This window comes from Manacus candei, unplaced genomic scaffold, assembly GCF_025592945.1.
Source record: "Manacus candei isolate 608988 ecotype Guabito, Panama unplaced genomic scaffold, ASM2559294v1 h1tg000025l, whole genome shotgun sequence".
NCBI lineage: Eukaryota > Metazoa > Chordata > Aves > Passeriformes > Pipridae > Manacus > Manacus candei.
The window spans coordinates 1,981,070-2,007,027 of record NW_026138073.1 but is presented as its reverse complement, the minus strand read 5'-3'; the positions used below and the strand labels follow the sequence as shown (position 1 = coordinate 2,007,027).

The following is a 25,958-nucleotide window of genomic DNA, read 5'->3' as shown; positions in this document are numbered from 1 at the left end:
TTAAATTTGGGTACCTCCATTAAAAGCACGTTTGAGGCACAAACATTGTTATATTAATGAGCTACATTAATTTTGATGGAGCCATGCTATTTTACCCAGATGAGAACTGACTCATTTATTATAATTATTTTTAGTCTGTAGTACCTGGGAACTCCATTTCTTTAGGCACATTCCAAAAAATTGCTGGATTAACACTTCATTTTTATTCTTTGTTAACATGCTTAAGCCCATCTCAGGCTCAATGGAGAGGAGGTTTCTTGGAAGAAGAAGGGACTCTGCAGGACCAGGAGAACTTCATGATCTGCAGCCAAGGAGGTCAAAGCCCGAGGTTTAAGGCAGGAGGTTTATTTGGTAACTCCCCCAGTGGATTATACAAGGTAGGTAAATAAATCCCAAAGAGAAACCCAGGCTGTCTCAAACCCAGCTCATCTGAGATGGAACAACAGACAGAAAGGAAAAACAGGTTGCAGTGTTGGGCTTGGATTTTCAGAATTGCTAAAGCTGCCCACCAAGGAGGGGCCCAGCTCGTGGCAGCTCAGACTCTCCAGAGCACCAAGGAGTCCTTGGCACATTTCTGTAATGAGTGCTGAAAACTGCATTCCCAAGTTGTGTCTGTTTTTTAGGTGCAGTTGAGGGAGTTTATCTGTTTGTGCCATTTTCCTCTCTCTTTTTTCTTTCCTCCCTGCCCCTCGAGCTTTAATCCCTTTTGCCAGGGATCCCAAACAATCCCTCTTGTCCTTTTGCAGATGCTCCCAGTGATGTCAGAGGCAAGAGTCTGAGCTCCCTGTGATCTCCTGAACCAGTCCTGATGTCCCTGGGGAGCAGCCACTGGGCAGGGAAGTGCTCCTTCAGAGCCTCCCCATCCCAACAGTATTCCCTCATCCAGAAGGGTAAGAAAACCAGGCAAAGCTCTTGTTTTATACTGAAATGTGCTACCTGAGTGCAGAGAAATAGCAGACAAGATGTCAGCTTTGCACACAACAGTAACCAACCTCTAACCATGCATCAGGCAGACAATCAAACTAACCTTGTCCTAAATAGCCTATAAAATTCAGAGGGTTTGGGGTTTATAAAGTCCTGTAAATGAGAGAGATGTTTCCTCACATCCAAAATTGGTGCTGTGGTTACTAAAAAGCAGGACTTGGGTACCTCTGAGCAGGGGCCTGGCCACCCCACCCCCAGTCCCCACACAGGAGTGGCCTGGCTGCACCCTCAGGGCTCACCCAGAGCACAAACAGCCCTGCCTTTAGCAAGGAATTGCATTTCCATGGAGGCTTTCCAGATTGAAATTCAGACTGTTTATTACAAAGTGTATCAGTGAGGCCAAACGTGGATCCCACTCTCATGCTGGACTTGCTACAGCACCAGGGATGAGAGCACTGGGAGGCTTCACAGCTCCTTTAATTCTTTTCCTAATGTTTGACCCACCTTGGTCTCCACCAGGACCATGGCTGGGTGCCTTGCTGCCATTCCCAGGGCCGTGCCAAGTCCCAGTTTGTGTTTTGCATCTCGAGTTGTCAAAGTTAGTTAAAACAAATATCCAAAAGATTAAACTGCCAGCCAGAAAAAAAAAAACCATTAGCTCTTTTCCAGACTACACAGCCCTCGTGCCATGTGCTTATATCCTGTTTCAACTGGGACTTTGTGTTCAGCAGCTCATGGAAGCAAGGGGAAACAAGTCCTCCTTCCTGTTGGGAATGTGGACACATGGAGGTGACACGGAGCAGCCTCTCAGAAGACAGAATCATCCAGGGCTCTGCAGTAAAGATCTTCAGCCAAGCTGCTGAACTCGGTCTCCGTGTCGCTGGTGCAGGTCCGGGCCCTCTGGAAAGCAAACCCCTGTGAGGTGGGAGCTGGGAGCTGGGGCTGCTTGGGGCTGGGACAGAGCTCATGAGAAACATCCTGCTTCAAGCTGGTGCATTTAAAGAGGGATTCACACCAAGTGTTTTCTGAGGTCAGAGCTGAGAAGGAGCACTGGGTTCAACAGGAGAATTTTCCTGCTCCTGCTGAAGTTCTCTTGGGGTTGCTCATCACTCTGTCCCTCGGGCCAGCAGCCCCCTGCACCCACAGATTCCCATTTGGCATATTTTACACACCCCTGCACCCACAGATTCCCATTTGGCATGTTTTACACACCCCTGGACCCACAGATTCCCATTTGGCATGTTTTACACACCCCTGCACCCACAGATTCCCATTTGGGCATGTTTTACAAACCCCTGCTCCCACAGATTCCCCATGTCGGCCGCAGTGGCCACCGGACACCCCTCTGTAGTCAGAAACAAAGAGCCCCAGGAGGAGCTGAAGGGCACAGAATCACACAATCACTAAGGCTGGAAAAGACCTCCAAGAGCATCCAGTCCAACCTTTGACTGACACCACCATTCCCACTAAATCCTGTTGAGAAGTGCCACATCCACTCAGGTTTTGAACTCTTCCAGGGATGGTGACTCCACCACGTCCCTGGGCAGCCCTTCCAGTGCCTGACCACCCTTTCAGGAGCAGGGTCTGAAGTATGGTCTGAATTCTTCTCAATACACAGCAGCAAAGCCCAGTGTTGGGGCCACGACCTGATCCCTCAGCACCGAGCAGAGTTGCACAACTGCAGGGCTGGGGTGACCTGCAGAAGGAAGCAGAAGCTGAGCAGTAGCTTTGCTTCTGGGAAGCCCTCAAGGGCAGCAGAGCAGCTCCTGGGGGACGAGCAGGTTCCCACGGGCCATGTGGCCACCACGCTGCAGGGCTTTCATCACCTCACCCTCTTGTTTACGCTGCAAATTTAGGAACTGAACGTCCACAACAAACAGCTCTGAGGGTTTCACTCTGCCTGGTGACCTCAGCACAGACCAGGGTCATGTCCTCACCTCTCCTTGCTGGTGCCACTGCCCTTGTGGCCACAGTACCAACTGAAAGCCTCTGGTTGGTATCACCTGCCCACACCCAGCTCCCTTTAAGTAAAGAGACAACTAAATATAAAACAGTTCTGATGATGATGACGTGAAACAGCCTTTGCAAGCTCCCATTTTCCAGCTGCAGCATTAATATTTGCTATTTCTCATCTTCTTATTTGTGATGCCCCTAGTCATGTTATTTTACACCCGTGGTTTAATTAAAAACAAACATTATAAGATAATCTTTTAAGCCCATTTCCTTGACCAGATCATGGTGTAAGAACCATATCCAAAAAATCAAACCCCTTTTCTGAGGGGACTAATGAAAATCAAGTTACTGAGCTGTGCTTCCCATGAGCAGACAATGAGGGGTTTTATCTTATCTGTAAGGCAAATGTATTTATCAGAAGTAACAGCGAACATAATAAGGCTTAAGTCCAGCTTAACAGTGGGAGCAAAATATTTCAGATTGCTAGGTTTAACAAAATAAATCAGCTCCCCAGGAGTCACCCTCCAGTCCCTGCCTTTCCCTACAAAAGGCAGAGCCAGAGGTATGGAACATGTGCCTGAAATTCACTGCATATTAGCAGAGCACTTCATCCTTTTGTTCGTTTTTAACCCTTCCCAAAACACAGCATCTACAAACAAGGCCAGATCCAGGGCTACAACGGACTGGGACCTGTCTCTGGCAGAGGAGGTGGCCACACAGCCAGGTCAGTACCCACCTCAGCAGTTAGGATTGCAAAAAGAGCCTCAGGAATTACTGAATTCCATGGATAACCATGTTATTCTCGTAGCAGAGGACATAAGCCTTGTTCCATTAACTGCACCCATGAATTTCCCCCTTGGCATGTTTTGCCCAACACACTTGACCATGGAGCCCACATTTACTATGGACATTAGAAATTCCAAGAGGTCAGAAGGCTTTAAGTGGGCAGGAAGAAGCTCCATGGTTTAGTGGGCGTGGTGGTGTCAGGTCAAAGGCTGCACTTGATGATCTTGGAGGTCTTTTCCAACCTTAATGATTCTGTGATTCTGTTTACTCCCAGCCTTAGAGGGAAAGAGCAGCACACAGACACAAGCATTCCTTCTAGTTAAAAAAAAATGAAAAAGTGACTAAAATGTTTTTTTACCTCGTAGTCGACTGGGAAGGGATCTGGGAATTTGTTGCTGGGTGTTGGGATTGGTGGAAACAGTTTGCTCCAGACATGGTTTCTGCAAAAAACAGCAGTGGAGGGATGTGAAAGAGCTGCTTTCTCTGATGGATGATGTATCCAACAAGCAGAACACGTTTAGCCCCAGGAGAAGACATGTCTCCTCACCCACCAGCCTTCCTGCCCCCCTCCCATTCCATCACTGGCATGTGACAGCAGCAGCGGGTTCAGAAGGGGTCACAGTTGTGGATAATGGTCCATCAGTGGGGACCAGGCAGGTGTGTTGCTCCTCATTTCTGGGCCCTGGGGACATGTGGGTGACAAGGAGGAGATGGGCTGATGCTCTCCCCCATCAGCCTCTCCCATCACAGCTGTAGCTGGTCCAATCCAACGGGGCATTCCCGGGGCTTTTAGCGACAACAGGCCTGTCTGGGAGAGAAATTAATTGCTCTGATCTGTCTGTTCGTGCTCATGTTCCTCCCAAGGGCTGTGTTGTCATGTACCTTGTTTGGACAGTCAAGACAAGCTACCTCTTGCTCAGACTTTGGTTTCTGGACATAAACTGCCTGTGTCTCGTGGCAGGAGAGCAACTACAAATAATTGTGTGCCGAGGGAACGAGGAGGAGGCAGGAAAGGCCCCAGAGGTGGCTGGCAGTAAATGGTTCTGCTGAGTGGTGTAATAACTCATCCTACTAACACCCTCTGAGATCCCCTTCCCTGCCTGACACTCCCCAGCCTGGCCCAGCACACAGACACTGGTATTTTTGGGATAGAAGGTGCTACAGGGGAACTTTTCCATGTCTTTGCTACATCCCAGAGTACAGCCCTCACATTTCAACCACCGCAAAAGCACATTCGCTGCCTCCATCCCTGCACAGCACCATGTCCAAACAGGGCCAGGTATGAATAGGAACTCAGCCTGAGTGAAGACTACAGGATTCAGTCCAGGATCTGTTCTGAGGGACATCCTGATATCCATGAAGCAGAGATGTGGAGCTGATGGGACCAAGGGCAGATCTGCTCCTCTGCCTCATTTATTTTGTGACAACTCTCCTGGCTGATGTCTGGTTAGTTCACTGCTTATGTTCTCAGGACTGTTCTTCCAAAAGCTTCCTGAATTCCCTGAAGTGGGAATATGGGGAGGAAAAGTAGGTGTGAGGTGTTTTTGGGAGATATTGTTGAAATGCTGAACACAGTGGGGCCACTGTTGGGTGCAGAGGACAAGCCAGACTGTTTGGTCACCACCAGTGGAGTGGGACAGTGAGGTGGCTGCTGGTGTAACTTAGGAGTGAGGCAGGATGAGTGCCAATATCATTACTCCACAGCACCTGGCATCATCTCCATTCTTCCCAGACTTCCTCCTCAGGGTCAGGTCTTGTGCCCATAGCTGGGTCAGCTTTGCAGGCTCTGTTGTATTCACAGCCCCTACACTTGATCAGCTCCCCCAAACTTTTCCGAAGGGCTGGAGGCCCATTTCAGTGCACCTCATTCCAGCCCTGATTTCTGCCATTGCAGTGCAATGTACCCACCAAGGTTTGGTTTTATCTGGGGTGGCACATTCCCAGCTGTGCTGTTTGTCAGTGAAAGATTTTGATGGAGCCATACCAGAATTGTTTATTGAGTCAGCAGAAAGCATAAGGTACATGTCACTTCTGGAATAGAAACATTTAAGGAGGGGTGACAAACACCCAAAAGAAGTGAGGCAGAAGCACATTTGTGTCCAGGGGGGGTCCTCAGGTGCAAGAGACTTTACAGTGAGGCCTTGGTGGGCTGGTGACAGTGGTGCCCTCACAATGGTCCTGGTCTTTTTTGCAGGTTACTGAAAAGGTGGAGTCATGTGATTAAATATCTTGTCACAAACCATGTCCCAGGTCTCCACAGAGGTGAGAGCAGGGCCCTTTCACTCAGCAGTACTGGGACCTCCAGGCTTTGGGCACACCCCACGGGACCCTCGTGCCTTAAGTCAGCATTTCAGAGCCTCCAGTTACTGTGTCTGTCTCTCTGAAATTTGCCACTTTTCCCACAGGCTATGGCATGAAAAGGCCAAAGATCAGCAAAGAGGAATAAGTAAGAGTTCCAGTTCTTCTTTTCCCTCTTCTAACTGCCACAATGACATTGATGAAATATTTGGTTTCAGTGTGTGAGTGCCTGTTGTAGTGTTTTGCCTCTCCTGGGATTCCCTGTGGCATTTTTCCAGACATGACTGGTGTCTGCTGGTGGTGGACTGGTGTGAGGTGCACAAGAGGAAGGGATGACCACACTGATTTTGGGGTGTGGAGGGTGCTCCCTGTCCTCATGGCAACCACGTGGAGTTACCACCTACCCCCTCCAGGAGCAAATGTTATTCCAAGGCCCAGCCTAGGGAAGCACAGAAGGTGCTCACTCACAAAGAAGGGGCAAACTAGGAAAACATCCAATTGTGCTTTTTATCAAGACAGGAGTTCCACCAGCTACTGCAGGTAAGTGAAGGGAAAAGCCAATCCAAGCAGTCCCAGAGGGCTGCTCTGCCTTGCAGCACTCCTCCCAAACCGTGGGCTTTATCTCTGAGGCCTGGCAGTGCACAGAAAAATTTATAGGACTCTTTGCTGTAATGGAATTCCTTATAACAGCTTCAAATCACAGGAAATTTGAACTGATTCCGTGGCTGGAATTGCATGGGACACTTCATGAATTTTCAGGAGCAGTAAAAACTGACAGCACTAATGAAACCATGATCTAGGGAGTCTCCTCTATTTTTCTTTTTTTAATATCTGAAGATACAACAATGAGCAGGATACACACAGTGTTTCATCTTCTTACTCTTCCCACCTCCTCTCAGGGCAGGCTGGGGGATTAGTGAAGGAGGAAGGGTGGAATGAAGCCAGCAGCTCCATGAAGCTCAGTGCAGCAGGCAGGGAACATTTTAATTGTTGACAAAGGTGGAATGCAATGAGCCTTTGGGTGCTAGGGAATTACAGACTAGAAACTCCTGGAAGCAACCAAGCAGCTGACACTGGAAAAGCCTAAATTTGCCTAATGGATTGAAATCATAAAATAAATTAGTGCAGCTTCTCCAAGTTGGTCCTTAAGTCTTCCCCTGTACCTGTTTCTCCCCTGTATCTGCTCCAGGATCTCCAAAAGGGGTAACTATAATACCCAAATCCTTGCAGAACTTGCAGAAGATGGAACAGTGTGACTGCTGCTTACTGGGGCTGCTGTTCTGCTGTCCCAAACTGAGAGGACAGAGCTGAAGATGGTGGTGCTGGGACAGTGGAGGACCTCGAGCTGCAGGTCAATCCAGACAAGAATCAGGGATGTAAGTAAGAGCAGTTTGGGGGTTTTCACCAATACATCAAGGCTGCATAGTGGGGACAAGTGTGTGTGACACAGAACAAGAATAGACTATCTGGGGAGTGAAATCTGTCTTGTTCCCAAAAAGATTGCTTGCTGAGACCTGTCTGCTAATTAACTTGCCTTAAGAACAGGTTACAGATACCAGACACTTGAGGGAGAGTCAATAACAGTGATTTTCCTGTAACATTCCTGTAGACAAGACTTTTATTTGATAAAGGAAATGTGGTATTGAAAGGAAAATAGTCAAGGACACGTCAGGATGACCAATAAATTAAAAGGCACTAAAGAAATGAGTAAGAAATTAGCAGAGTTGAGGAGACCACTTCCATTACTGGGAGCTGGGTTTATTGTGGACTGATAATTGCTGCTTGCTGCATGTTTCAGGGGAGAAGCTTCTAATTACATCAATTCCTTAATTCATCACTTATGATTTGACTTGTCACAGCAACAGGAATCCAAAGTGTACTTGGGCTTCTTCACAGCACAGTTTGGGGAGTTTGGTTATATGGCCTCTGGCTTTGCTACATGGCATCCAGAGCCTCTGTGTAATTAAAAATAAACTAAATAAATAGCTCAAATACTGAAAGCAAACAACAGTGCTCTGTACATTTTGGCCATGAAAGATGCTCCCAGCAGTTTTCACCAGGGATTAACAGAGAGTCCTTCTGGGGAAATCACTGACCCAACAGGCATTTAAGTGAAGAAATGAGATAAGGACAAATAGATTTTTCATAAGTCCACTTCACTTATATATGGGTTTGTTGTTTAAGATTAAATTGAATAATCCTCCTATCCCACCAATGCTGAATGTTATTATTGATAGTAACTTAATGAGGCTGATTATTACTCATTCAGTATTTTTGCTTTGTATAATTATGCCTGAATACCAAACTCAGTGCCCTTTCTTATAAATAAGCAAAACTTGTAGCATCCCCCCACACTTGTTGAACACCTGGTCCTTAGTTACACTGTAATTAAAGAGAAGATGAGGCTACTTACATTTTGCATATTAAAGCAACAAGCAGGAATGTGCAGGACGTGGACACACAGAGCACAGCGAGAATCCAGGCCACAGAATTGTCCAGTTTGTTTTGCCCTGAATTTCAAGGGAGAAAAAGAAAGGAAAGATATTATTTTAGTGCAGATTATTTTAAGCACATTCTTCTGAAATATTTCATGAGCTGTTTCATGCATTTGTGTTCAGGTCACAAATTACCATGCAAATGATGAAGACTCAGTATGTAAAATAAAAAATGCTACACCAGAGCTTCAAGAAGAGTTTCCATGAAGTGACTTTCCAGTTTCAACACTGAATTTCTGTTATTTTGACATGAAGGAGAGAACAATCCAAGAAGTATGAGAGGCCAGGCCCACCAGGGTGGGGTCCATCAGCTGCCATCCTGAGACACACAGTGCCCCAACTGGGACTCAGCAAAGACACTGCTGGCTGATAAACTCGGGCACAAAATGTTTGTTTTCCAGCAAACCATTCTTCATTTCTGCTAATCCTTTCTAGCCAGGAACTGGACTCCTCTGGCTCCCTAAATTTACCTGTGAAAAAGACACTGAACCCCCCCAATTTTCAGCTGGCTGCTGATGCATTTCCTCAGGAATTTCTCTGTGAGCAGAGTGCAGGTATTTATTTCTATCAAGATGTTTCTGTTTGGCAAAGGCACTGTTTAGTGACCACCACCATCAGTTTGTGCCACATTTGGCCACATGACAAAAGCATTTCCAGTGAACTGTGTTTTCAAAGTCTATGTGTGCTCCTGATAACTCCCCGTCCCACGGATCGGACCGAGGTGTCAGCGCTGCCAACTCCAGGTAATGGGAAGGACAGAAATCAGCCACTGCAGGGTCGGGTTTATTGGGGCTGGAGACACTACAAGATTCAGTTGTGGCCAGATTTGTTTCTGAGAATGAAGAGCGAGCCTGCTGGATCCATCAAGGGCTGTGGAGGCATGGCCATCCCCGGGGTGACACCGTGAGCAGCCTGTGTGACCCACCCTGCACCCCACCCCACCCTGGCAGGGCTGCACAGCCAACCTTGCAATTATAAACACATCAGGAGGGTTTATTTTGTCTCCAGGGTTACCACTGCTCACTCAAAAAAATGAGATTTAGGATGTGAGTGTCACCGAGTTACACTTTGGGTAAGTCTCGAGGGTGGCTGGGGGAGCAAACTCTGGAAATAGGTTAAAGTCCTTTAAGTTTTTAGAGATGTCCACACAACACATGGACTGGAGGGACCAGGTGACACTTCCTCAGAGCCACAGAACAAATTAACAGCAACACTAAAGAGACTGGCTGGAGCACATCCCAAAACCCAACAACTTAGGCAGGAACCTGTATTGTGTCAATGAACTCCAAGCCTCTAAAAACCCTTTTTTGTAACAAAAAATGAAGTGGATGACCTTGGATATTGTTGAGATTTCAGTAAGTTTTTATGGAAGACTAAGTTTTTTTTAGCATCAGAATGGGTTTTCCGTGTCTGCCACGTGAGCCAGGTGGGAAGTTCAAGGGGATGTGTGAGAGAAAGGAGGCAAAACAGCTGCTAGAAAACAGATCTGAGGGGGGAAAGTGTAGTAAACAGGAGAGTGTAAGAGGCTTTTTCTAAGTGGAAACAAGGAAGTGAAGAAACTCAAGATAAGAGCAAAGGAGGATGTCTAAGAACAAACAGTTGATAACGTGCCATGATAAAGAAACTGTTGTTGCCAGAACAAGTTCTTCAGCAAGAAGGAAATGCAGAACAAAGTGGGGCAGATGAGCATGTTCCAAAGGTGCTCTTTTTTCCCCAAGAAATTCAAGAGTTCAGAGAGCTCCAGTAAATTATAGTTGATGTGATGGCTCACAAACATCACAATGCATGGCAAAGAAAACTAAAGAAGTTACTCAGTTAAAAAGCAAGTTTAAAGCAGCCTGTGAAAACATACATAGGTAAAAGCAAAGTGCTGTACCCAAAAAACCTCCATATTCCCAAAACTTTGTTTGGAAGTAGGTGTTTTTTTAATTTTTAATGGAACAAGGATTTAAATCCCCTGAGCATTAACAAGTCGGTTTTTTCCTCCCAGTACCCATTTTCCTGCTTTTCTGTTAAAATTCCCTGGTGTAACTCATGATCAGGCTTCCCAGCAGTGTAATAACAGTCACTACAAGCGTGTCATTCTTACCAACATAAATAACTTCACTCCAGTCACTCCAAAGTCCTCTCATACACCACGTGTGATGATTAGCTCTGATCTGGATGGAATATCTGCTGGTGACATCAATCCTCAAGCGGAATTTGTTTGAGGATAATTTCAGTATCTGATAGGAAAACAACATTGTGCTGTTACAGATCCCTAAACAATCCAGAAAATTGTTCACTTTTATTTTTTTGGCTTTTAAAACTGCTCCACTCGATTAACTCTGAGCTTCTGACCTTGCTTTTGAGGTAAAAATCTCTATTTTTATAGGTGTAACTTCTCTCACAACACACCAATATTTCAGGGCAAATTCTTGGAAGATGCCTCATTTTTACATTCTTCCTTAAGACACTTTAGCAGGATTTTCAGGATGGTAAAAATTGTTCTGAACCCAGAAGCATGAAAGTGAATAACTCCAATTTTGTCCTCCTGCTTTCCCAAGTCTCTTGGGGATACTTTGTTGCAGACATAAAACAGGAAAAACATAAAACCTGGTGAGACTTTGGTTTTGTTGTGTTTCCCATCACGAATGGGAACCAGTTTCACCAGAAGTCCACAGTTTCAAAAATGTAATAATTGCAGGTTTTACTTTTAAATGTTTAAATTTTGTAACTGATCCATGAATTTGAAGACTTTTTCACCCTAAAGGCAAACTGCAGCTCTCCAGGACAGGAATGCTGGATAAGACTGGAGTGGCAGAGGAGCAATTACCTGCTTGTTACCTGACTTCAGGTTTTCGAGGTAAAATTCATATTCAAAACATTCCTCATGGAAAAGAGAAATTGGCTTCTCCCAAGTGGCCAGGAGATGGTTTTCCTCCAAGGATACAGTGATATTTCTGGGAACATTCACTTTCTCTACAAAAGAAAACTCTCCTGGTAAGTTATTTATAGAGCAAAGTTTAAATACTGATAGTTGGAGCATTTTATAAACTGATGGTGTTTCCAAGTAGCACCTAAATTCTTGAATTTATTTCACCTTTTGGGCAGAAAAGATAAGGATTTAGGAGTAACTACTTAGCAGAAAATAGTTATGGGAAACCAGTTTGGAAAGTCCACTTAAAAGTTTTGGACAACTAGATTATGGGGAGAGAAGGGGATTTATTAAATTAATTCTCACAAAAGCATAAATTAATGATAGAGGTTAGAAAAACCTTTTGTCAGAAAAAAAGCAAACAGGTATAGCCAGGAAAGTCACTGAAAATGGAATAAGTTCAAAGGAATGGATCAGCAGCTGTTAGGGGGATGCTTTCTAAGAAGAAAATATGTGAATTTTTCTCTTAGTGAAGACATGAAAAAGGGAAATATTGTCTGTTCACAAAAAAAAGGGCATTGAACTAATGAAGGAAAATAAATTATTTGTGTAGATGGAAGATGATGGACAGTCATGGCTGAGGTTGTCCTTTATTTGACAGTATAATGCCTTTCTTTAAAAGAACATGGTTATCTTGAGCATCGTTCTTTTAAAGAAAGGCTGCAAAATAAAGGGTAGTAAAAACTGTATTTTAAGGTATATTGAGTACATCAATTGCAAATTAATATTGGAAATACTGCTTTTGCTAAAAAAACAGCATAACTCTCTTTTCTAGCTTTTATTTTTGTCACTCTATAATTTAAAATAAATCATTCAAATCAAATTTAGTCAAAACAATCCAGTTCTCTCTTATAATCTCTTCCAATTTCATTAAGATGTCTGTACAAAGCCAGCAGTTCACCTTCATCAAGAATAATTGAATCCAGCAGTATTTTCTCATGAATCTTTTGATAATCCTGGTAGACATTTTTAATATATATTTTTTTAAATGTGTTGAACTCACCAATGGCATTTGGGTTAAATAACTGCTGAAAAGGCTTGATTGCAGCACGTTTGCTGGACCCATTAATGTGGATTACGAGATCATCAACCTCCTGGGGATCAATGTGAGTCCCTGGAAAGCTGCAGCCAGAATTCCTGGCCCACTTGTCTTTGGCATAATGGGGACATTCCTCAGTGTGGTTCTTGTACCTAAATTCAAACGCCTGTGAGACGTGATGCCCTTAAAGAAATCTCCTGCTGAGTGAAAAGGGGGGAAACACCAACCTGTAAAACAGAAAGTACTCGGTATCTTGTGGTGCCCCTGGGCCAGGAAGCCAAGAGCAGTGCAGAGAGACAGTCCCAGAAACGGTGAGGTGAGTGACACAGGACAAATTGGTGATGGATGTCTCCGGAGCACCTGGAGAGTCAAGGAATTGCAGAGCAGAAGGAAAATCTTACTGCGAAAATCAGGAGAAATTCATGCTGCTAAAACACTCTGAATCCAGCCTTTGGCCCGTTTGTTCCAGCTCTCTTCCATGTCACTCTTGGTTACGGATGGATGGAGATTCTCAATCCGTGTAAGTAAAGCTGTGCCACACAGCACCATTATAAATGTGATGTGTAATAAGGCAACAATATCCCAGAGTGCACCACAGTAGGTGATCTCAGCCTTAGCAAGGAATTTTTAGAATATTTTATATGTGTTATCCATTTTCTACACCTCCAGATTGTCCTGGAGATTAGAATAGAAAGGCCTGGACTAAATCCTTTTGTAAGATCAGTGGAGCAAAATGTTGCATTTTTTGAAGTATAAAACCTTCCACCATTTGATGTCTGGGGCAGAACACAAAATGCAGACCTTCCCTGGGTTTCTCCTTACCTGGCAGAGGTGGGAGGTTTTCCTGCACCCACTCACTTCTCATCTGAAGGTCGTTGTGGAGAAGCAGTGTCCGGACGCGTGCGGAGAAGCCGTCGTGGAGCGCGACCGTTCGGACACTGTGGGTCTTCCTGGTGTCATACTTGGGATAAAAAGTATCAAATAAGCATCCCACGGGATGGAAGCTGAAATAAGGCACCTGCAGAGACTGAGCCAGACATTAAGTTGACCTGAACGTGGAGCCTGTACTTAAAACCAGTCTCATCATCCCCTCAAGGTGAACCCTGCAGGGAAAGCCAATTCCCAGGCTAATCCTCATCCCAGCAGAGCTGTGGCTGTAAGGAAAGCTCAAAGGGAATCTCTCCAGTGCTCAGAGTTTAGGTGTAAGAGAATAACAGGAATTTAGCCTTCTCAGGATACTTGTTTTATTTCTCTTACCTCTTCAGGCACAGGGCTGAGGATTTTCACATCATATCGAATGGTGTCGTTTTTTTGGTCTTGAGCAGGGTTTGGTTCCCAGTGTAACAGGACTTGTGCTAATGCAGAGACTGTAAGGGTGAAGTTAACAGGTGGGAAAACCTGAACTGCAAGGGAGAAAACAAAAATATTCATGGCATACTAATGCAGTGAATTGTTTAGAGTGATACTTGTTTGCAAGCAGTGAGAAAGACAAGCAAATTTCCATTTCATATTCTCTCAACAGCTTCTTATAATATGTTTTTAATATTTGAAAAATATCTTTAAATAACTAAAACCTCATCAAATAAGAGTTTACTTAAAACTTAGCTTTAAAAATGGATGTTTACGACAGTTTCAACTTGAAAATGAGTATGATATGTTATATTTGGCTTGTTAATTAGGTTCAGGTTTTTCATCCTGGTCCTCATGGCCACACAGACATATAGAAACAGGGCTGATGGAAGGTACAAACAATTCTCACCCACAGAAGCTTCCAGAGGAGCATAACATGGGGGTGCTTTCTAGAGGAGGTTGAAAGAACCAAAATGATGAACAGAGGAATTAAGCATAAATGGAAGAAAACATAGAAGGATGAGAATGATAATTTAGAATGACAGGGCAAAAGGGATTCCTGGAGCTCCCATGGAAATGAGGAGGGTCTCCTGCTGGGGGAAATGGTAGCACAGAAATAGCAAGGCAGGGAAATAATTGATGTGTTCCCCTCCAATTCTTCAGAGCCTGCCCTCCCTTATTTCCCATCTCCAAGGCAGTTGAGGACCATCAGCATCTCTGGAAGTGTTCAGGGCCAGGCTGGATATGGCTCTGAACACTCTGCTCCAGTGGAAGGTGTCCCTGCCCATGGCAGGGGGTGGAATGAGAAGACATTTCAGATCCCTTCCAAGACAAACCACTCTGGGATTCCGTGATCAGCCCCCACTTCTCTTCTCCCATAATTTCAGCCTTTGATAACCATGAATTCAGTGTTCAACACACACCTTCCATCAGGAAAACTGCCCCATAAAGGCTCAGAAAACCAACACAAACCATCCTGAAGTGCCCAGCCCAGAGGACAGTGGCACAAGGAGCATCTCCATGGTTCTTCCCTCTCAAAGCCAAACAGTCCTCAGGCAGTGGCTGGGAGCAATGTGGGATAGGATACAACTGTCCCAGAAGGCATGTTATCCATGATCCAGTACTCATGGCATGCCACGGACTCTGTAGAACAGTGACCAGCACACAGAGGGCATTTGCACACCCTGTGGTGCTAAAGCTACACGTTGGCAGAAGGAAAACACCTCACCTCGTGCAGCTTGGGGTGTGTTGGGCTGAACTGAGTGGGTTGTCCAAAGGAGGATCAGACAAACTTGCATCCTGCTGGCCTTCATCTCTAGCTGGTGAAGGAGCACGGCCAGGCATCAGCAGAGGGGCCTTGGCACCATCTTACAGAGCCTGGGAGCAAAAAGTGAACACGATCCTAAGGGTTAAGCACTCAAAAAATATCCACGGGATCAAAAGAATGAAACTGCAGGGATAGAGCCCTCTTTCCTTGCAGGAAAACGCTTCTTGTAAGAGCTGAATTTAATGGAAATACCATCATTCATTTTGCTCCCTTTGCCTCTCCCAGCCCTCTCTGAAAGAGCTGCTGGTTTCAAACCCTGTTGTGTGGGGATGTTCAGAGCAGTCATGGAATTAGAGCATTTCTCCACGGAGAGGAGTGTGTTGGGTGCAGGTAGATTGGCTTTCAGCAGAGTCCTATTTCCTCCAAGAACAGAAGTAACCATATTTTTAGCTGCCACTAGATATAAAATAGCTCCTTACTGGAATTTACTTTCTAGCTGTTATTTCAGTAAAGCTCTCTAAAGATGCAGTCAGTGCTCACCTCAAGGCTAATTCTTCAGTGTTAATTATTGGGTGTAGGAGAAACTGTTTTGTTTGTTTCTCATTTAAATGAACAACTCTTTTTAATGCTTAAAACCAGCACGTTCTCATGCTTCCTGTGGATTGTTTCATGAATTACTGGGAGGAAAAAAAAAATCTATGTGTAATCACTCATGTGTAACCCAAGATAAATATGGACATACAGAACAGCAGCTTTCCAAAATGTTCTTCCCGAAGAGAAATACTCCCTCCTGGCCCAATCTCACTCCTTCCCTGGGGCACTACAGCAATTGCTTGTATGGAAAACATAATATTTTCCAATGGTAATGAGCAGAGAAAGCATCTTTAGCCCATCAGTTCTCCCTGAACCTCCAATGAATCACCCAGGGACTGAGTTATGACCCGACTGATCACAGTTGGAGCAATTCTGCTTTACAGTAACTATTTTTCAAAGTGGTGCATGAGTGCAGAGTTCATTAAAGTGCCACATAATCTACAGTACAGTGTGTTTCTTAATGTCCAAGTCTCCTCATTATATATATTCACATTTTGTGTCTGTCTGCTTTTCTTCAAGCCCAAATGTGCACGAGCCCAGCTGAACCCCTGGAGTTTGTTAATGGATATTCCAGGGGAGCCAGGCTTGGATTTTGTGGACACTGGCTGATTGGAAGACATTGTGGTTCTTCCACAATGTAGTGGCTCACAGATAATGGGATAAATATTCCTTACCACACACATCCATGCCTGCACAATGCCTCCAGGACTATTTCCTAGGCATTACCATTCCTGAAAAATCCGTTCCTTTGGCTTTTTTCACTTGCACGACATGATTATGTTCTTCTGGAGGGCATTATGTGGACTGGACACAGGTTTACAAAGGCACCTGATCTCTGACACTCCTATACTGCTTTCCTGAAAAAAACTCACTGAAAAAATGATAGAACATGATACAGATTTCCAACACGCTTTTGAATAAATTACTGTCACCAGACTTTCTTTGCTGCTTCAAAAAACCTTAAGATTTATTCAAAAAATATTTAAAAATGTATTTAAATTATTTTAAAAATGAAATCTTTAAAAAACTTCATGTTTTACAGCTGCTTAGGCTTCACATCTACTGACTTGACTGATGTCAGTGCATTGCTTTCAGGCATTTAGCACAACTAGAAAAGCTGGCTGTCCCTTGGGTTTATTTAAAAGGGGGTCTGGCTGCCTAGAGATTTTTTTTAACTTTGTTTTCAAAAAAGTAAGGGCTTTGATTCTTCCTGGGCACATTTTTTTCCCTATACTTTTGAAAAGATCCTGAAGATCAGCTTTTCAAAGGTGTTTTTGCTGCCTAAAAGCTTGCACATATTAGACACAGACCTTAGATTTTCTGAGCAGCACATTACTATTTAAAACTAGATATAAAATGTTCCTGTAATGCAGATTAGTCTTTACTTACAATCCTGTTCTATTCAGTTTATCTTATCCTGTTTTGTTTGTAAAAACACTATTTATTTTTTTTTTTAGTGTTGTCAGACTAAGACTTAAAACATAGCTTTTGGAAGAGATATTCCTGCAGCTGTGTAAGTCCACAACCTCTAAGAACACACTGCAGTCTGTGATACCCTCCCTGTTTCACGTGAGAAATTGCTGGAAAGATAAAAAAATAAGCATATACAAATAAAAAGGGCAACAGGAAGTCTACAAGAGGATTACACTCCTCACAAAAAAATGGGTGTAGTAAGTTTTCAGGACAAATGGAAGGCTTGATTATGTTTTGGTTATATATGGTAAAAAGTAATAAGCAGAAGGTAAAAGGTATATTCTTTTTGTAGAGGCAATATACTCCTTTTAAAAGGACAGGAGAAACCCAAGCCATATAAAACAGCCTCTAGAAGGGAATGACTTTCTCCCTTACAGCTGCTGTGTCCCACTGCCTCACAAGCAATGGGGCAGAAGCAGATTGCAGGTGCTTTTCCCAGTGTAAACCCAGTGAAAAGCAGCCCCTCTGCAGCCTTCAAAGCAAGCACAACAGGACAAACTCAAACCACAACAGACACCCCAGGGGTTACCTGTGCACTCTCACAAGTCCTGTGAAGAGTCTGCTCCGTTTGTTCAGTGTCCTCTGGGTCATCTCCCCGTGGGTTTCTTTTATGACTGCTGCCTTTCAAGTACAGATGTGATCCCCCAGAAGTGATGGCAGATAAGTCAGATAACCACGCACTGAAAAAGGGAACTACGGATTGAGCACAGGATGGAACCTCCACACAAGCTCATTGTTTAGCCCAGAAATGGGTTTACTCTATTTATGGAGGGTTAATTATATGCCATGGTCTGACAGTTCTCTAATGACTTTGCAATGGCAAGAATGTGCTGACTGACTGCAAAGAAATAACCTGGAGTCACAGTGCTGATAACGCGATCTGTTCTTCAGGTAGAAAATCAAACCCAAACATATTTGGAAAACTGGGTAGGTTTTGTCCAATGTTTTACACCATCTTGTCCAATGCTCTTCCCATGTAGACACCAGTAGCATTTTGAGAAGTTACCAGTACCAAAACAGCACCAGGTTCCTAAGCTTGTGCTAGGAGCTGTGAGCTGTGATCCCTGGGTTGGATAACTTCTCTGTTGCCCAGAGAAGCTGTGGATGCCCCATCCCTGGAAGTGTTCAAGGCCACAATGGATGGGGCTTGTGGGAGGTGGAACAGATAGGCTTTAAGGTTCCTTCCAACCCAGTTTCTGCCTAGTGTCTAATCTGAACCTACTCTTTTTCAGTTTGAGCCTGTTCCCCCTTGTCCTATCTGTCCGTGTAAAAAACTCACTCCCTCTTTTTTATAAGCCCCTTTAAGCACTGGAAAGCCAGTTTAAGGTCTCTTAGTCCCAGCCCAATGGGCTGGGAGAGGGCGTGAAAGTCTTAATTTGTTACATTTCTGCACAGGTCTGTCCTTGTCCCTTTGCTGTGCCCTGGCAAAGCCCCGCGGCAGAGCAGGATCCGTGGGTGCCTGTGACACCAGGCTCTGTCTGCCTGGCAGGAGCTGTGCTGAGGTGGGTATGGGGCTCTTCTCCAGGAACCAGCAGTAGGACGAGAGGGCACAGCCTTGAGCTGCACCAGGGGAGGGTTAGGTTGGACATTGGCAAGAAATTCTTTACAGAGGGAGTGATCAGACACTGGAATGGGCTGCTCAGGGAGGTGGGGGAGTCACTCCTGGAGGTGTTTAAGGACAGACTGGATGTGGCATCAGTGCCACAGTCTGGGTGACAGGGTGGGGCTGGGTCACAGGCTGGACTCGCTGATCCCGGAGGTCTTTTCCAGCCTGGTTCATTCCGTGTTTCTGCGGCACTGTTTATGTCTCTGCAGTGTGCGAGCCTCCAACAGCCCATGTCCCGCTGTGCGCACAGACCCGGGACCGGCGATGACTCCGGTCACAGCAGGGCTGTTCGACACACACCGAGCGAGCATCCCCAACCCCGCTCCGCCCCGAGGGGCCGGGCCGGGCCGAACGCGGCATCCCCGCCCCGGAGGGGCCGGGCCGGGCGGGCGGTCGCGCTGAGCTCATCGGGCCGCGCCGGGGCGGCGGAGCCGCGTCCTCAGCCGGGGTGAGTGGGACCGGGGCGGCGGGAGCGCCCGGGCATGTGGGGGCACCTCTGGGGGCACCTGCGGGGGCACCTGCGGGGGCACCTGCGGGGAGCCGTGTGGGCTCAGGTGCCGGTTGTGCCCCGCAGGGCCGGGCTGCGGCTGCGGAGCGGCGGGAGCGGAGCCATGAGGCTGCAGGCGCCGCAGTTCCAGGCGCTCTTCACGCCCGGGCTGCGCAGCGTGGCCGGTGAGTGCGGGGGGACCGCGGCGTTCGTGGGGTCCCTCGGGGTGATTCTGAGCAAGGAGACGAGTCATTAAATGGTCTGGGTTGGGAGGGACCTCAAAGCCCATCCAGTCCCACCCCCTGCCATGGGCAGGGACACCTTCCACCAGCCCAGGTTGCTCCAAGCCCCTTCCAACCTGGCCTTGGACACTCCCAGGGATGGGGCAGCCACAGCTTCTCTGGGCAACCTGTGCCAGGACCTCCCCACCCTCACAGGGAGGATTTCTTCCTAGTACCTACTTTAATTGCCCCTCTCTTAGTTTGAAGCCATCCCCCCTGCCCTTATAATTATTTGCCCTAATAATAATAATACTTGTATTATTTGCACTAATACTGCTTTAGTTGCTGACTGCACTCCTTGGATATCAAAGGGAGTCCATGTAGAGACAGTATATATTTATTCAGTGTGTTAACTCTGTTTATACATGTTTATTGCCCCAGGGATGGGGCAGCCACAGCTTCTCTGGGCAACATGTGCCAAGGCATCACCACCCTCGCCAGCAAGAATTTCTTCCCAATATCCAGTCTAAATCTTACCTTCAGCTTAAGGCCATTGTCCCTTGTCCTGTCACTCCCTGCTCCATAAAAAATTCCCCCCAGCCTTTTTGTAAGCCCATTTAGGCACTGGAAGGGTCTAAGGTCTCCCAGAGCCTTCTCTTCCCTAGGCTGGATACCCCCAGCTCTCCCAGCCTGTCTCAAGGGACGAGGCAGAGCTCGGTGTCCCCTTTGTGGGCTGTGATTCCATGATTTTATATTGTTCCTGGAGAAGTTTAGTTCACAGTTCACTCTCTCTGCCATGAGTAAACCAAGCACTGTTCCCTTGTCAGCCCCTAAAATGATCCGCACCCCCCAGTATCAATTAGCAACCTGCCAATATTTATGTCAAAAATGCTCCAGGAAAAAAAAAAAATCAAATGACAGGGGAAATACCTGTGGGTGCTCAGCTGTGCCCCTATTTAGTGCATTTTGCATGAAGCTGTGAGGTACTTGCTGCTTCCTGCACATTGGAGTGTGTATTCCCACATCTGTGATCCTGATCTGTGAGAAGGCAGGTTAGGGCTGACACTGTGCTCTGGGTTTATGTGAGACGGTGCTTTATGGTTTTCCTTTCCTTCCCAGAGCTGTTTGAGAAGAAGAACTATGAGCTGAGGATAGCAGGGGGGGCCGTGAGGGATCTGCTCAGTGGGGTGACACCGCAGGACATCGACTTTGCCACGACAGCCACCCCTGCAGAGATGAAGGAGATGTTCACCTCAGCTGGAGTTCGTCTGATCAACAACAAAGGAGAGAAACACGGAACCATCACTGCCAGGGTTGGTTTGGGGTTTGACTGGGGTCTTTTCCAAACATCTGAATGTCTGTGGATGTGCTGCATGTCCAGTAGAAAGCTGTTAGTGTGCTCTTTCTTTGTTAAAGCCTCACAGCAGGGGTTTAAATGAGACCCTCTTCTAAAGCATGGAGTGATTTTTTTGCTTCTTCACTGTAGAATTCAAATAATCACCATATTTTAATGCATGCAACGCATTCATGCTGCTGTGTCATCACCTGAAAAGATGATGCAGACCACCCACATGTTCAGATAATGTGGGCAAGCTGTCCTGATTTCCCAGGTCATGTTTCCTCTGCCTTGGTCTGCAGGAATATTTCTGCAGGCTCTTTGGAAAATAAATAATGCAAGGATTGTCTTCAGGGGTTCATATTTCTCAGTTGTCTGCTCCGTAGGAAAACATGGCACACGTTGCTTTGTCCGCTCGCTGTCTGCAAACAGGAGGCTGAAAAAAATAACACAAGGTTTTAGGTTTTTCCCTGCCTGGCTGTGCTGAAGTAACGATGTCTGTGGGATTTGCAGCTCCATGAACAGAATTTTGAAATTACCACTCTTCGAATAGATGTTGTCACCGATGGACGGCACGCCGAGGTGGAGTTCACCACTGACTGGCACAAGGATGCTGAGAGGAGGGATCTCACTGTCAATTCCATGTTTTTAGGTAGGTTCTTTGAAAAGCAAATATTTGGCTTTCCTGTTGCATGCAGTAGCAAGTATTCTAAATATTTATATTTATAAATATCTGTAATATTTCAAAATAAGCCAGTGAATTCTGTCTGTTTCAGTTTTGTTTGATTCTCCTGTGCAAATATGTGAGGTGATCTGACAAACCAGCTCAACTCACACAACTTCCCTTCTGTATTTTCAAATTATAGTGTTTAATTATGTCAACCACATTCTTAAATTCATATTTTTCTGGGTTTTTTTCCTTCTTTTTCTAGGTTTGGATGGGACACTGTATGATTTTTTTAATGGCTATGAAGACTTGAAAAGCAAGAAAATCAGATTTGTAGGGAAGGCAAGTGAGAGAATACAAGAAGATTATTTACGAATCCTCAGATATTTCAGGTAAGAGGTTTTGCCTTTCCCAGATGAGGAAGTGAACTGTAGAAGGTTTCAAAAATATGCAAAAAGAGATCAGTGATGTAAAAAGAGTTGTAGTTGTCATATTTCCTTTCCAACCTAAACGATTTTGTGATTGTAAGTGCAATAGTTGTTCCTAATCTAACATCCAGGGGGTGTATTTGGCAGATTTTATGGAAGAATTGCAGAGAAAGCTGGAGATCATGAACCTGCTACACTGCAAGCAATTAAAGAAAATGCCAAAGGTTTGGCTGGAATATCAGGAGAAAGGATTTGGGTGGAACTGAAAAAAATTCTTCTCGGAAACCATGTCAATCATTTGGTTCAACTTATGTATGAGCTGGATATTGCCCAGTACATAGGTAAGGTGAAAATTCATTTCTTACTCCTATATCATAGACAAACAGGACTTGCAGTGTGGCAAACTGAGATAAAACTTGGTTTCGCTCAGAAAGAAATTAGATTTGATTTTTTTTTCCTTGTGTTAACATCCACATTTCTTATTAATGCTTTCTTGCATTTCTTTGTGCATCCCTTTAGGGCTCCCACTTGATGGGAATTTAGAGGAATTTGCCAGAGTCACTAAAAACATTCAGAATCTGTCTCCAAAACCCATGACTGTCCTGACATCCTTGTTCAAGGGGAAGGATGATGTCACCAACCTTGACCTGAGGCTGAAAATCTCCAAAGAAGAAAAGAACCTGGGCCTTTTCTTAGTGAAGCACCGGCAGGAACTGAGCAAGGCCACGGGGCCAGAACCACTGAGGCCATACCAGGACTTTTTGATGGATGTGAGTGTTTCCTATGGTTTTTATTTGGTCTTCCCAGGAAACTGAATTTCCAGTTGTACAGAGCAGCAGAGATGACAAGGCCCAGTGGAAAGAAAGAGCCTAAAAGAACCGAGAGCCATTTCACAGCAGGCTTCTTTCTTGGCCTTAACCAGTTTTTTGCCAGTGTTTTCAAGGCCATGATATTTTTCTCACAAGGATGGCATGCACTGATAAAAATTATGAGCCAGCTTTGGATTGCTGCCACTGTAGTATTGTCACAGAAAATGGAGGAGTAGCTTTCATGTATAACTATTATTGATACCAGTTCCAGTTAAGTCAGCTGGGGTTGGGTGGTTTGTTTTTCAAACAAGGCCAGGTTGGGTTGGGACTTGGAGCAACCTGAGAGATCCCTTTAAGGTCCCTTCCAAGCCAAACCATTCTGTGATTTTATTATTCTTTTTTTTTTTTCCCCTTGTTTTTCCTCTGGACAGGGAAACAGAAATCAAGAGCTATTGCAAATGTCCTGGCATGTCTCTGGCACATAAAGCAGAAACTTTGGTATAAAAAGATTCTCTTCCTTTGGTAGAGTCTAGTTCTGCAAAAGGATGAACAGCAGACATTTCTGCTTGGCTTCAAAAGCTTTTTTTATCTTTTCCATCCAAGATACTGAGGCTTTAAATTCATTTTTAAGAAATTTATAACAAACAAACAAACAAACCCACCATATTTTTAGCAGTTGAAAGCCTTTCAGTCAGGCTGAAAAACATTAGCACTGAGTTTTAACACTTGTGAGGCAGGAGAGAGATCCTTGTTTCCCTGGATCCAACTCGTCCAGATCCGGCCTGATGAGGTGTGATGGGAGTAGCACAGTTGGAGCTGTTTTCTGCTGATTCCCACTGAATCCTCTCTTTTTCCCTGTTCTCTCCCAGTCTAGGGAAGCTAGCACAAATTCCAAGATCTTCGAGCTCCTGAAGTACCAAGGAGAAGAGCAGCTTTTAAAGGAGATGCAGGAATGGACTGTTCCCACTTTCCCTGTCAGTGGCCATGACTTACGGAAGATGGGAGTGACTTCTGGGAAGGAAATTGGAACAGCCCTGCAGCAGCTGAGGGATGAGTGGAAAAAGAGTGGATACCACATGGATAAAGAGGAACTGCTGAGCTGCCTGAAGAGGGTGTAAAATGAATAATAACAGAACTGTTTGTGCCCTGATCCGAGTGGAACTTGGAATATCTTGTCCCTCACAGCCAGTAGAGCTTCTGTGACATTTAACACCTTCAGTTACTAATCCATCATTTCTGCAAGGAGAGGTTTAATTGTGTAATAATTACATTATTTGCCAAATTCCACATTTTCTACCTCTCTCTGTCGTGTTTAGTGATTAAATATTTGCTGCTTTATCATGACTTTGAGGCACTAGAGGTGACAGCAAGGTTTTTCTCATTCTGACTTTGCTATATCTAAAAAAAAAAAACAAAACTCAAATCTTCAAAAAAAGGTGTTTGTATGCTCTAGATAAAATCATGGAAGGTTTTTTGTGCCTAAGAGAGTGACAGTGTCTGGAAATAATGAGTTGTAATTTAACTCTTTGTAGTTAAAGCTGGATACCAGATGGAAACACTCCAGCAGTTCCCAAACAGTCTTACCATGGAAAACCAGTCTGTTTCCTAGAAATATTTTTATTTTCCAGAACTCCAGAATCAATTCTAGATTAAAAGGATGACTGGGCTGAGTCAGTATCATGGACTTCTGTCTCTTCAGTAGCTTTTCAGTAACTTACCACTGAGTAATTAAATCCACGGAGAGCTGGTGGGGGGTTCTACAGTGTGTGAAACAATCTATTAATGTTAATTAGCATTAATTGGGTGGAGATCCAAAGTCCTTGCCTTGGGAAGTTGGGTTTTTGGAGCACTGCTGTCTCCATGAATCTGTCTTTACTATCCCTGGCTTTTTTGGTGTACTGTTAAAAAACAAAAAAATAACTCTCACTGAGAGCAGCTCTTGTGTGTATAAACTTTATTGCAGGTTGAAGTTTTCCTACAAAACCATGGTAACTAATAAAATCCTTTGGATTTCATTTTCCTTGGATATCATTTTACAACACTAGATGGCAATACTGGAGCACTGGTGAAAGAAATCAGCACAGTTTCTGGTTTTCATACAACTTCCCAGCTGCCTTTTCTTTTCCTAGGAAGTCGGTTCCTGTAAATAAATTATTCTGAAGGTACTTGGGAGCCTGAGGAAGAAGCAAGGGAAGAGAAAGAGTGCTGTTTGTTAATAAGGCAAATCTCATGAGAACATGATGGTGCTTAATTTAATGATGTAATTAAATGGAAGCCTCCTTTGTGCAATTTATTGAGCTCCAGAAATCTTGGGAGGGAGACGAGTGATAAAATGTAGTGCTGTGGTGGATTCCTTTAAAGAACTTAAACCTGCATCTTTAGGGCAATGGCTGGGGGGGTGATAAAATGAATTAATTAAAATTAACACATTAAGCTTACCCAGAATTGCTGTCAGGGTCAAACTGCACTTGGAAAGAGGGTTTTTAAGGACAAAAGCTTAAAACTGAGTCCTGTCGTGGACCAAATGGACACTTTGGACAAAGTTCAGCAGGGAGACCCTCCTTTGAGTCACAAGGTTTAATTTGCAGCTGGTTCTCAGCCCTCAGAGGGGCTGGGTGTGCCTGGCTCCAGTCCTAGGCCCAGCTTTAGCCAGTGGTTTATGTCTAAAGGCTTGTAGAGGTGTCACTGATCCTTTAGACAGCTTTGTCCTTCAGGATTAAGAGTGACAAACTAAACATATTAACAGAAAGGGATAATTTATTGAAAGGGATGCTGATAATGATTAGACTGAAAAAGCTTTAACCAGAACTTTTTACACACAGTTACACTGTGTTACAACAGCACACACAGTTACAATTCCTTGTGAGTGCACTGGTAATTAAATCAATCCTTTCAAAGCCAGCTTAATTACCACTAGGTAATTAAGAGAGTGATGTTACTCACCCAAAAACTGTGGGCAAGTCCTTTCCCCATCCCTGTGGATGCCAGCCTTGGTCTGGAAGCATCTGACTCAGACTGCCTTGTGCTGGGTTTAATTGGAGATGTTTTGGCCAAGCTGGTCTCAGCTTCTCTCTGCCCTCCATCCATCACTGGTGACTTCCAGTAAGGCCAAGTCTGAGCTGATTTTCTCCCAGCTTGGCAGAGGGTCCTGCTACAAATCTCCAGTGCTCATGAAAAACAGCACAACCAGATGAGTCTGAAAGCACCTTCCTTACCAGTCCTGCTTGGAATTCTTGCATTCAAACAGCTCCTTGAAAATCCATCTTGTGCTTCAGGGTTCCCCTCGGTCAGTGGAGCATCTCTGTTTG

At 44.8% G+C, this 25,958-nt stretch overlaps 2 protein-coding genes across 3 annotated transcripts; one reads left to right on the top strand and one right to left on the bottom strand.

Moving 5' to 3' along the window:
• Positions 1-1,327: 1,327 nt before the first annotated feature.
• On the bottom strand, positions 1,328-18,143 carry IL5RA (interleukin 5 receptor subunit alpha). Of its 2 annotated transcripts, none has more exons than XM_051788701.1 (11): positions 17,626-18,143; positions 14,991-15,139; positions 13,670-13,815; positions 13,235-13,373; positions 12,640-12,772; positions 12,377-12,564; positions 11,272-11,417; positions 10,546-10,681; positions 8,375-8,471; positions 4,022-4,103; positions 1,328-1,876 (listed from the first exon to the last, which is right to left on the bottom strand). In XM_051788701.1, the coding sequence occupies exons 2-11, from the start codon at positions 15,073-15,075 to the stop codon at positions 1,772-1,774; spliced, it is 1,257 nt and encodes a 418-aa protein (XP_051644661.1). In that variant the 5' UTR covers positions 15,076-15,139; positions 17,626-18,143; the 3' UTR covers positions 1,328-1,771. The 2 variants fall into 2 exon arrangements, with proteins under 2 accessions (XP_051644661.1, XP_051644662.1); XM_051788702.1 differs by having other exon boundaries at positions 1,328-1,824.
• A 768-nt stretch (positions 18,144-18,911) lies between these two features.
• TRNT1 (tRNA nucleotidyl transferase 1) lies at positions 18,912-24,665 on the top strand. Its single transcript, XM_051788698.1, has 8 exons — positions 18,912-19,150; positions 19,277-19,374; positions 20,530-20,723; positions 21,260-21,398; positions 21,679-21,805; positions 21,989-22,182; positions 22,361-22,611; positions 23,520-24,665. Exons 1-8 carry the CDS (start codon positions 18,933-18,935, stop codon positions 23,766-23,768), a joined length of 1,470 nt encoding a protein of 489 aa, XP_051644658.1. The 5' UTR covers positions 18,912-18,932; the 3' UTR covers positions 23,769-24,665.
• The last annotated feature ends 1,293 nt before the right edge of the window (positions 24,666-25,958 follow it).

Bases quoted from the DNA above. Each gene is read 5' to 3' on its own strand.
- IL5RA (XM_051788701.1), bottom strand. From the start codon at position 15,075: ATGAAGGCCAGCAGGATGCAAGTTTGTCTGATCCTCCTTTGGACAACC. The intron at 13,816-14,990 runs GTGAGGTGTTTT...TCTCCCTTGCAG, and splicing joins CACACCCCAAGCTGCACGAG to TTCAGGTTTTCCCACCTGTT. The intron at 12,565-12,639 runs GTTGGTGTTTCC...GTTTGAATTTAG, and splicing joins GAGTACTTTCTGTTTTACAG to GTACAAGAACCACACTGAGG.
- TRNT1 (XM_051788698.1), top strand. From the start codon at position 18,933: ATGTCCCGCTGTGCGCACAGACCCGGGACCGGCGATGACTCCGGTCAC. The intron at 21,399-21,678 runs GTAGGTTCTTTG...TTCTTTTTCTAG, and splicing joins TGTCAATTCCATGTTTTTAG to GTTTGGATGGGACACTGTAT. The intron at 22,183-22,360 runs GTAAGGTGAAAA...GCATCCCTTTAG, and splicing joins GGATATTGCCCAGTACATAG to GGCTCCCACTTGATGGGAAT.